We start from the raw sequence: 12,415 nt of genomic DNA on the forward strand, positions 1-12,415 counted from the left end.
GATATTTACCAATTTGGAAATTAGTTGTGGATGTGATGAAATTTGCCGATTTGAAAATTAATCGTGATGACAATTATCAATTTGGAAATTAGTTATGCACGAGATGATATTTTCTTGATTAGAAAATTATTTGAGCATGTGGAATTTTAACCAATTTAGAAATAATTTATTCATGTTGTGATATTTATCAATTTGGAAATTAGTTATGTTTGAGATGATATCTACCTGATTAGAAAGTTAGTTGGGCATGTGGAATTTTAACTAATTTAGAAATAATTTATTCATGTTGTGATATTTATCAATTTGATAACTAATTGAGCATGTGAAAATTTTGAATAACTTTGGTAATTATTCATGCATCAAGGTGTGATAAAATCAGGTTGAGAAAATCAAATTTACAATATCAAGAACCTTAAGAATTTATTTCTAATATAAGCACACCAACATTAACATCTTTGGTGTATTCCTGACGTCCACACACCATTTATCGATGATGGTAAACACCATGTTTTAAAGTATTTCAGCATTGGTGTTTTTCTTTTTTTCTTTTTTTCTTTTTTCTAGGGTGTGTAATATATCTGTTTACTACACATGACAACAACAATGCAACAAAGTAACTTATTTCAAAGATGAATTTGAAGCTTTTGTGTGTGTGTGTAATTAATTCTTGAGATTCATGCATAAAATGATAATGATGATCGGATCTTAACCCTCTTTCCTCGACCCTAGGATGGTATTAGAATCCGATCATCTTGATCGGACGGGTTTCATGCTAAATACCTTTTAAAACATGTAATTTAACCCCTTGTCCATGTCTCTTACCTATGAACCACTCTGGATTCATTTGGAGTTATTATGGCTCTTAGACCTAAATTAGGCGACGAATCCCCATTCTTAGAAAATCCCCCATTTTCATCACTAAATACTTTTTTATTTCATTAAGTAAAAAAGTGTCCAAGCACTTTCAAGGAAAGTAGAAGATGAGGGTTTGATAATACTAGATGCGAAATCACCACCCTTTTTACTCCCTTTCTTGAGATAGATAGACATATAAGAGAGCTCCAGAGAACCTTAACTAGTCCACGATGAAGAAAAATAAAGGTTCTCTTTTGTTTGATCGGGTATGTGAAAGGAGGGAGGAGTTTGGAAATAGAGAAAGAGTTAAGTTGAAATGTTGAAGAAAAGTTATTTTAGCCAATTCACAAGAATTACTATAGCATTTCGACCTATTTTGCATATTAAAAAAAAAAATGACCCAATTTTGCAAATATGCTAAACCTGAGGAATAATTTGGTTTAAAAAAAAGGCCTATTTTTTATTTTTTTAACACATACTCGCTAATGATAAAAATAACCTTAATAAGAGTGTCAGTAAATAGATGCGATATATAACTTAGAATACATCAAATGGATGCAAAATCTTGAGATTTGAAGGTGAAATGTTGCGAGTGATCTTTTTTTCGATGATTTTTTTTTTCAATTTTTTTAATTTTTTGATAGTGATAAAAGGCATTTTATTTTTATTTAATAAATCAAATAAGAACATATAAAATCCTATAAAGTCTTTTAATATTCCTCTAGAAGAGAGGGAAGACCACCACCACACACTCTCTTTTACACCTAAAGCATTTTTTATGGTTTCTTCTTTGGTCTCCTCTTGATATTCCTCACTCTTTGTCTTCTATTCCATTGCATTGTTCTCAGATTTTTCTTGTGTCTTGGCCTTCTCTGTTCCCTTGGCATCTCCATCTTTTAGGCCATTTCTGTTGTCTGCTACACTACTGCTTAGAAGGATGCCCATGATCCAACTGCGTAGCTCGTTGGTAGCCACCTCATCTGTTATTTACTAATAATCAGTTAGAACAATATTTGCATGGCATGAGATACCTAGTCTTTGAGTTCAAGTTTTCTTTCAAGCATGGTTTTAAAACTTGTCGAGTCAACTCGACTTGATTGGATTTTAAGGTAATCTAGCCTCAAAACTCAATGAAACTAACTCACTGAGTCAACTCATCAATTTGGTCACGTCAACTCGAAAATGCAGAGTCGGGCCAGAAACTAGATCAAGTTATTTGGACATAGATAATCTTTTTGTGGAGAACAAAAAATAATTATTTTTATTTATCTTATATATTTATAAATTTAATATATTTTTATTTGATCGGTCAATTTGACTCGTGATTTTTTTTTACTTGACTCAAGTTGGTGGACATTCAAGTTGAGTTGGGGATTTAAAAATATGGTAGAAATAAATAAATAAAAAAGTTCAATTAAAAATGGTTTAGTTAAGATATGAGTTAAAGGCTCTAAATGGCAAGAAGGTTAAAAAATTGGTGTGGATTGAAATGGTAAGAAAATATCTTAACTAAAGATATGAATTAAATAAGGGAATAAATAGGGGTGTCAATGAGTCGGGTTATGTTGAGGTAAGGTTATTATGAAAATTTACTAAACCCAAAAACTTAAACCCAAGCCCACCACATTTATTAAATAGGTAATTTGACCTGACCCATGTAATCTATTTAATAAAATCTAATTATAATTGAAAAAATAAAGTTCCATTTCTCCATAAAAAATAAAATATCATATTGCTAAAACAAAGTCACAAAAGCATAAACCAATATCTATACCAATATAAATTAAGTATTATAAAACATAAACTAAGTTTTTTTTTCATCAATAATAATGCATCACAACCAATTAAAGAGACGATAAAAGAAAATGGGAAATTATTTGAAAAATATCTTAAAACACTATCTATGTTTTATAAAATTTGAAAAAATGCATTATAAAAAAGTTTGCGAAATTCTAGAAAAAATGGGTAATTAAAAAACCCTTAAATAATTAGTGATATTTGAGATACCTCCTATGTTTCATGATTTAAAATGGCATGTTAATGATAGAATAACTAAACATGTCAAAATAGATTAAGTAGGTTGACATCCTTAACCCATACTCGACCCATTTGATAATCATGTCAGACTAGTTAACAACATTATGACCCAAACCCACTAATTTTGTGTCGTTTTCAAGTTGTGTTTGCGGGTCATGTTAAGATTGCCACCCTTTCGAATAAACTTCTAATTGTTGACTCGACCCAATACTTGATATAAAGCATGGATGATGATGCGATTATCTATTTCACAAAAATTATATAATTTTAGTTTTCTAAAACCATCATCATCGAAGTCTTGTATAAAAAAAAATTAAAAACGAATTTTATTTCCCTCCGTTCATTTTAGCGAAAGTCATATATTTTATTGTTGGAAGTGTATTTATATATGCACTCATTACCTCAATTAACGTTCATCGTCCTTCTAACAAGAAAAACTTGACTGAATACTAGACTGGGTTAGGGTTTCATATTGACAATTCCGAGTCAAGTTTTGGACCATTTGAGAACTCCTAAAGAAGCGAAAGGAAGATCCGAGAGAACTTTGATGAAGACAATGCACAATGTGAAAAAAGCCCAAATTTGACAGTCCTGGATCATCAAATTTCATAAATTTCGACAGACAAAGGTGTCGAATTTTTCATTGTCAATTTTTTTTCGACAGGCCGAAACTATCAAATTAATGAAGGATGAGAGAAATTTGATAGCTCTAAGCCGTCAAATTTGAGAATATCTAGAATTTTGATGGTCCTACACCGTCAAAATTCAGCTTCTAAAATTCGTGGGCTTTGGCCCATCAAATTTTTCTGTCGAATTTTCCAGTTTTCACGTGGTGATGAAAACAAATAAGAACTCGCTCTCAGTAGAAGGAAAAAAAACTTGACTTTTGACACATAGGAACAAAGTTCGGATTTGGTAATTATTCGGTGGTGGTTCAACTAGGTTAATTCAGATAAATTCAAGTAAGTTTCGTAAAAAAAGCTGACAAAATTTTGGAGATTATACAAAGTATGTTTTTAGTTTCTTTTAAAAACCCTATCTTCTTATTATTATTTGAATGTTTGAAAAAAAAAAAAAAAGAGATGCAAGGTAAAAATGTTACCATGTGCCCATGATTAATTGAAGAGTCATTGATTTAATTGTCTAAACCTAATTCAGAGAATTTTGTGAATATGTTTGGACAGAGTGGAATGGAGGAAAATGATTCATTCGACCAACCCTAAATCTTTGGGATAAGGTTTTGTTGTTATTATAAGGGGTGCAACTTGATTTAGTTTGAGGATCAAACTGGAACCGAACCAACATAGGTCGATTCCATTAAATAAGAACCAGAACCAAACCAAATTCCATTGGAGCCAAGCCAACCCAAACCAAACTAAAGTCGGTTTGGTTCAGTTCAATTCTACAGATTGTCAATATTCTATAAATTGTAAGTAATATTTTTTAATGTAAAAATAAACATAAAATTTCATACAATAAATCACTAATCTATTCATAAAAAGCCATTAGTTTATCCATAAAAGATGACTAATATGTGTCCTAACCCCTAAAATAATTCATAAAAATTATTATATACATATATATTTATTTATTGCATAGGGAATCGGTTCTCAGTTTGATTCGATTCTATACCAGCTTGATTCTAGAACCGAACCAAATTGATTGGTTCTCCATTTTTTGTAACCCAGAACCGAACCACAACTTATTTCAAACTGAACCAAAGCACCCTAAAGCTACCAATTTGGTTTGGTTCTCGGTTTGAACCGGACCAAGTTGCACCCCTAGTTGTTATTGGTGTTGAAAAGTGAAGTTACCTACCAAGTCTTGGAACAGTGTGGCCTTGGGGATGCCTTATGATCAAAGGGTTTTCAAAGGCAGTTGCTAGTTCTTCAGAAGGTAATCTCAACCAATCTTTGGCACCAATGAAGTGAACTGATCTCACCCTGATGGGGTCTTTGTAGGCAACCTCACATATGCTTGGCTCTCTAAACTTGCTTCCAGATATTGAAACAAACAATTTCATTGGTGGATGGTCCTTCAACACCTTCCCCTATAACATATATAGCTCATTGGTTTAGTTTTAATAAATTTGAATTTTCACCATAAATTAAAGATGATCAACAACAAATTATGGTTTCTTTTGGTGGAGTTACCACCTAGGGTTGTCAATGGATTGGGTCCGGATCGGATCAGGGTCAACATGGGATTAATCTGAAAAGCATCGGGTCAGGCTCGATTTTTTATTTTTTATTTTTAAATCACAATTCAATTATACGATCCAAATCCGATCTGATAGAAATTGGATCTGGTCTGGGTTGGATGAAATCTATTTTGATATACAAAATATATAATATAATTTACATGCTTGATCTATTTTATTGGAAAATTTGGATTGGGGATCTATCTGATCGAAGTATGATTGATCCAGAACCGACCTAATAGATTATCGAATCGGTCCTTATTGGAAGCCAAAGACCCAATCCTGATCCGATCCATTGACAACCCTATTACGACCCAGATCGAGTCAAATTCAATTTGATAATATATATATATATATATATATATATATATATATATATATATATAATGTAGATAAACAACTAATATTTAATTAAACTATATGATATGATTTTATATATTTTCCACATGTTATCGGATCAGCCTATCGGATTGGGAAATGGTGATCCACAACCGATCCATAGTTATCAAAACAAGCCGGTCCTTATTGTAACCAACCCAAACCCTAAGTTATCGGATTGGAACTGAATGGGTTTCAGTTATGATCGGATCTACCGACAGCCCTAATGCATTGTAGCACACATCTATCGACACCATCAATCAATGTGATGATCAAATTGATGGTGTGGGGTGCCACATGTCAAAATAGCATTTGGTGTACATCAAGATAGTATATATCACCTGAGCTTGGTAGCCTAATAGAAGGGCTGCAAGTGTTGCTCCCTGAAATTAATAAAATCATAATAAAGGGTTAATATTCAAGTTTTAAAATCTCATCCCGTGACAATGTTTTAGTTGGAGAAAAATTGAGACAATCTTGACCGAAATATTCTAAGGCATTCCAAGACAATCTGAAACATTCAACGTTTCAGAATCAATATTTCATTCTAATCTCGGCCAAAATCAAAAAGTCCCGGATTCTGAAATGGTACAAAAACCTTGAGGGGTTGGTTCAATGGCAATTTTGAATCCAATAAGCGGTAAGAGTCCGTAGGTTGTGTGTTCGACACCCAGTATGAGCAACGTCTCCTCAAGGCTATCTGCGAGGGCGTACCCTCACTTACCTTGTGCGTGTCATGTGTGGGCATTGCACACGCCCGACGGAGGGATCCATATGCCTTGGTCTAGGCTCTCGCTCTCCCGATCCCACTAAACGGATGTAAGTTTGGATACACCCGTCACAAAAAAAAAAGTGTTACAAAACTTTAAGTCATACTACCAGTTCCCTCCCTAAATCTATTTCATCAAGTACAAGTCCATTTTTAGAGTGGGCCAATCAAGTGTCCGAATACTAGCGCCCAATCCAAAATTGACACTTTGGCCCCATTGGATGGTGGTGGTGTCATCTTAATCACACCAAATTAGGGCTGCAACTTGGTCGGGCAAGCGTGAGCTGGGTTATATGGAGAATGAGTTGAGTCTGGACTAGGAAATCTCAACCCGAATTGAGGCTTCGGACAATCCAAATTAACTCAAACCTGATGCTATATATTTACATATAAATATTTTTATTTATTTATTTAAAAATATTTAATTTTTGCTTCATAAATATATTTGTAAAACTAAGAAAAAAATCTTTTTATTGATTTTTCTTTATATTTTTAAATTTATTGCTATATATGTTTAAGTATAGTATTTTACATATATTTTTTTTTAAAGATGAAGAGTCGTTTTTACATAAATTTTGAAGAGAGAAACATAAGTTCAATCTGTCCAAAATTGCCAAACTTGAAAATGAAATTAGACTTGTTCAATGAGTCAAATCCGCCCAACTTGTCTAACCCGATTTTAGAAGCTCAACCTCAGCTTGAGTTTAGGTTAATGAGCTCTAACCCGTTGGTCAGGTTGAGTTGAGCTTGGGCTGAGGTTCTACAACTTGGGTTCAACCTTTAACCCGCCGAGATTGCCGCCCTACATCAAATTATTGTATAAAATAGCATACCTGAGAGAATCCAAGCAAGCCATCAAAGGGACCTTTAATTGTTATATATTCACAAAGGTGGGAGATGCACTCATCCAAGTTTGTGTACTCTGTAAATTCCTGATTAATCAATTAATTAATATATAAATATTATAGTCAATCTCGGCAAAATCTCATATAAATGGAAAATGAAAATCTCAAGAAATATTGAAATTACTTATTATGAGATAAATGCAAATTAGTAGTACCTTGTTGAATTGGAACCACTCAAAGTAAGGTGGTGGGAAAATGTCCTCAATGTCGGATTTACCCCCAGCAGGAAAAATGCCATCTAGGAACACCTGTAATGGTAGTTTTTGGGTATGCGTATTACACTCCATGCTTATAATAACAAATAGACATTAATAAGTACAAGGATATTTTAGTAATATCTCCCTATCGAATTTACTATATTAGGTTTAATTACCCTCTAAAAATTGAAAGATTAGGTTTATTAACCCATGATTGGAACTCAATGTCACCTTTTGTTGATGAATTAACAGTGAAAATTTTGATTTTGATCAAAGTTTGGATGTAATCAAAATTTCACCCATAATTCATTAACAAAAAAGAGATTGACTTTCAATTAAGGGGAAAAACCTAATTTTGATTTTGCAAGGGGGTATTACTAAAATTTCTTAAATATAATAAACTAAGTGGGCTATATGGTATATGGTTTTAAAACTCGGTTTTGTGTCTTATCTTGTCTATGCCAGATATTGGGTTGTCTCGGATAAGATTTCCGATACATTTGAGACATTTTATTCAAACATGAGAAAAATGAGTGTGAGGTTCTAAATCTCGTCCAAAAAATTAGTTAGTCTGTCCTTCTCATCCATGCCTGATATCGAGATGACTCGGGTGATAAGTCTTGGTCTCGGACGAGTTTTGAAATCATGATATGGTATGATTTGTTCTTGGGGTCCATGAAATTCAATGAACCCCATATGAGTAGATTTGTGAACTCAATCATTAAGACTAACTAAATATAGGGTCATGTTCGATAGCCAACGTTAGAGAGCTAAGATCATCCTCACAACAACAACAAAAAAAAAAAAAGTTAAATCTGAAATATTTTACCCATATAGGACAATTTTTGACACCACTGACTCATGAGAAAACATATGATCTCCATTGAGTAAACAAAAAATCCAACGATCAAGATTTATACATATCCTCATAACACATATCTCAAGGGTAAATCTCAATAATTGGATTTTATGTTTAAACAGTAGAGATCATGTATTTTTTCCATAAGTCATTTTTCATGAGTTATGGGATGCTATTGGCATCCCAAATTTTACGTATTCTAATCATTCACTTATTTTTAATTGGACAAATAAGTAAAAGTTTGGGAGTCAATGGCAGCTCTCTTTTCTAAATGAGCTTCTTTTAAGATATAAGACACCAACTTTTACTTATAACACACCATTTATATTTCGATCAACAGCACTGTTCAGTTTCAAAAGGATCGGTTTGATCGATTGTTGTATAAATCTTGTTTGGCTAGGAAAAAAGCAGGTTTAAAATCGATTGTCAAAGAAAGAGTTTCCGAGTAAGATGACAAAGTCACTCGGTGATATCTGAGTCAAGATGCCGAGTTATAAAAGGAAGAGAGAAACAGATACAAACCATGTGAAACTGAGCGAAGATGGAAGAGTCCCACTTGCTGATTTGCTTTTCCAAGAAGCTCCCACTCGTTCGAAACCCATGCAAGCAAAGAATCTTCATTTTCTTCTCCTCCATTTTCGTTTCACAAAATAACTCACTGAGTTAAGATGGCTGAGAGAGAGAGAGAGAGAGAGAGAGAGAGAGAGAGGGAGAGATTTCGTAAAGTCTTCTCTTCTACCTAACACCTCATTCAACGGGGTAGCTCGCTCATAATCACATTCGTGTCTCCCCCAACTACCCTTACATTAGACATTAGGTAAGTTGGTTGGTCTTACACGTGCGGACTTCCGTTCAACCTCAATTTTATTTTTTCAATATTCAAATCTCAAAAATAAGATATGATTTTCTATTTTAGATTAATGGTGGAGTTACCTTAGTGGGGGACATATGAGAGACACCTTGATATGGTGGCACGTGCATGTCTTTAGATATGTTTTCTCTGAGATACGAGTAAATACATCTATGAATATGCGCATGCCACCATGTTAAGGTGTCCTCTGCTGAGGTCACTTGACATGACATATGATAAGAAATCAGAAAAGACATAGGATCCACCACGATATCCCATTCCTATAATAAATGTGAGATGTTTACATGGCACATTTTTGTTGGAGTTAGAAACACTTATGGCTCTTAACAAAACCGTGCACATAGTCCGATGTGTTTGAACTCCATCAAAATTATGCCACATAGACACCAAATATTGTTATTAGGAATGTTCTGATCCAATTCATCCGAAAAACCTTATTTGTATTTGCGAAACACTTTCTTTACTTACATAGTAAGATTTTAAGCCTTATTAAGGTTCGTTTTGCTTAAATAGATTACCGCATCAGTAATCCAACACCAAAACCTTTAAGTTTCAAGGAAAAACTTAGATAAAATAATAATAGTAATTTCTTTTGAACTTGATCCAATGTTTTGAAAATAAACGGCTACTGAACTTCCACATAACTCCCTAACTTAAAATTGAAATAAAACAGTGAGAAATAACTTCTTTTTTGGAATTTTTTTCTTTTTCAAAGTTGATAAAAAAATTTCCTCCACAACTTTGAACTATGAGACCATTTTTTTTTTTTCATGTCACAAGGTGAGCCCAAGGACCTTTAGTAAGAGTTAAAATCCTTACTAAGGCTACTCTTTATACATTCCTTCAAATTTGTTCAATTTATCTTTTATAAAACATATTGTGGAGATGTTTTTTTATGATTTCCTAGAGATTGCTCATTCATTGTGTGATGTCTGATATTCCCAGAAAATCCCTCTATTCCTTGTTACACAGAGCCTCCGATACCTAAGTTAGATTAAGTGTAAAATTTTTAGAAAAGTAAAGTTTTTCACGAAAAGATTGCATACCTTTTTTATGGAGATTCATTCTATTTATAAAGAAATGGTTCTAACAATATTTCCTTTTTTGAAGGGATTCGAATCATACCAAATCTTCTTTCTAAGACTTTAACACCCAAATTATGCGATCTCAAGGATCAGTTCCTTTTTATTTGCGAATTTTCGAACTCTCAATCGCCATATTATCACTGAAATACCAACCTATTACTCAGCTATTGTAGGAAGATGTTGGACAACAAACTTTTTTATTATTTTAGACTGACACGCAGCGCTCCCTTATAGGTCAGATAATTTACCCCTCCACACATATGTATAGAAATTATGTTATGTAACTAGATTATATGAGTAGGGAATATGATAATAGGATAGATCTTTTTACATAGTAGTGGTGTTAGTTGATTAGGATTTAGATTAGGGATTTAATTAGATTTGGATCATGATAAATTTATAATAAAATCAGGTTAGTTAGATTAGGATTTTTATATTTTTATATTTATTTATAAATACCCATTATATTTTGATTTGAAAATAGAAGAGAAAATTAATTAAAAATCCTGTTGGGTTTAAGAGATTGATCATCTCGAATCGGTTAGGAGGTTCAATCTACTTCTAATTAATCAGATCAATCTCTCATCTTATTCATCTTTTATTTTTTATTTCATGGTTTGATCATCACAATACAATCTAGGATCATATCAATTGGCATCAGAGTATACTTTTGATCTATTGAGAAGAAATTCACATTTAGATTGTCTTTACAATTACTACACATCATCAAATCAAAAGAGAAAAAAAAAACATGCAGTTTAATGAAGATCATGGAGTTGAATGAGACATGCAAGAAAATATTAGAATCAATGCGTGATGTTTATAAAGAAATTGGTCGCTTAATCGAAGAAATGTGATAACAAATCAAGTCACGTGTCTTACGATAGATCATCTTATAGATCTATATTCAGATACCATTTAAGAATATCATGTCATGGAGGAATCTGAATCAAATATTAAAAGATTAGTATCAAATCATTCCTTACAATTATTATTCGAGTAGAAAAATAAATAAATATCAACATCAACAAACATATTGAAGATGAACGGCAAGACATGTTTGATGATAAGAACGATGGCATTGATGCGGTTGGTTATTATGTAGAATAAAAAGCCATCGATTTTGTATTCCCAATCGATTTTGAGGTATAAATTAATTATTTTACAGAAATTCCAAGACACGAAAGTCCAATATGCTATTGAGGATGACATCATCATTCACTTCAAGACCTAAACAACTTACAAGACATGTGTTAAGAAGTTTGTTATTGCTTTTTATGCGATTTGGGATCCAAGAGGGCTCGACTTTGAGGGCAAGGTCGATTTCAAGAGGAGTAGAAATTTTACCTACAAAGATTATATAAGTAGGGAGTATGATAATAGGATAGATCTTGCTACATAGTAGTATTACTAGTTGATTATGGTTTAGATTAAAGATTTTTTAGGTTTGAATTAAAATAAAATCATATTTAGATCAGGATAAATTTAAAATAAAATCAAGTTAGTTAGATTAGAGTTTTCATATTTTGAGTTTCTAATCTTAATCAAGTTTTGAGGAATTAAAATTTAAAATCTCGTGTCGATTGAATTAGAATAAAATCATGTTTTATTAATTGATTTTTCTCATTTTTTTCATGAGTTGATTTTAATCAATATTTAAAAGGGGTTATAGACTCGTGAAGAATGACTCATGAGAAAACACATAATCGATCTCGACAACATAAACACGAAATCCAATGATCGGAATTTATACAATAACATAAATCTCACTTATACTTATCTTGAGGAAAGATTCCAACTACTGGATTGTACTTCCTTACAAAAAAAGTGTAGTCCGAGGCGTACAAATCTACTGTTTCCGAACTTGTCCATGTCACGTGTGCTGTAAGATTTGAGATCTTATTACAGACGTACATTTCAGTCTCGACTCATCTGAATCGAATCAGATTCGAACGAGTTATAGTATGCCCAAGCCATGGTTTTTAAACTCTGTATTTCGTCTCGTCTCATTCAGCTCTGATACCGAGTCATCTCGGACGAGTTTTCCGATACGTTTGAGACGTCTCGTGCGAGAAATCAATAAATTGCACTGTGACTCACAAATCTCAATTTAAAAATGACTTTGTGAGTTGGTCTCGTTCAACTCTGATACCGAGTTAACTCGAGCGATACGTCTCGGTCTCGGACGACTTTAAAAACCATGGCCCAAGCCCAACCCAGCTTAATAAGGGTAATTTCGGCATTTCGCATATTCTAGCA

General features: G+C 32.8%; 1 protein-coding gene across 1 annotated transcript; it reads right to left on the reverse strand.

The window, feature by feature from the left end:
- Positions 1 to 1,499: 1,499 nt before the first annotated feature.
- LOC147400613 (dihydrofolate reductase-like) lies at positions 1,500 to 8,909 on the reverse strand. The gene is made up of 6 exons (XM_086446370.1): positions 8,723 to 8,909; positions 7,300 to 7,392; positions 7,073 to 7,171; positions 5,812 to 5,853; positions 4,711 to 4,942; positions 1,500 to 1,835 (listed from the first exon to the last, which is right to left on the reverse strand). The coding sequence occupies exons 1-6, from the start codon at positions 8,834 to 8,836 to the stop codon at positions 1,681 to 1,683; spliced, it is 735 nt and encodes a 244-aa protein (XP_086302496.1). The 5' UTR covers positions 8,837 to 8,909; the 3' UTR covers positions 1,500 to 1,680.
- Between the last annotated feature and the right edge of the window lie 3,506 nt (positions 8,910 to 12,415).

The sequence above is a fragment of the Akebia trifoliata genome, chromosome 6, assembly GCF_017979445.1.
Source record: "Akebia trifoliata isolate Shusen 1 chromosome 6, ASM1797944v1, whole genome shotgun sequence".
Classification (NCBI taxonomy): domain Eukaryota; kingdom Viridiplantae; phylum Streptophyta; class Magnoliopsida; order Ranunculales; family Lardizabalaceae; genus Akebia; species Akebia trifoliata.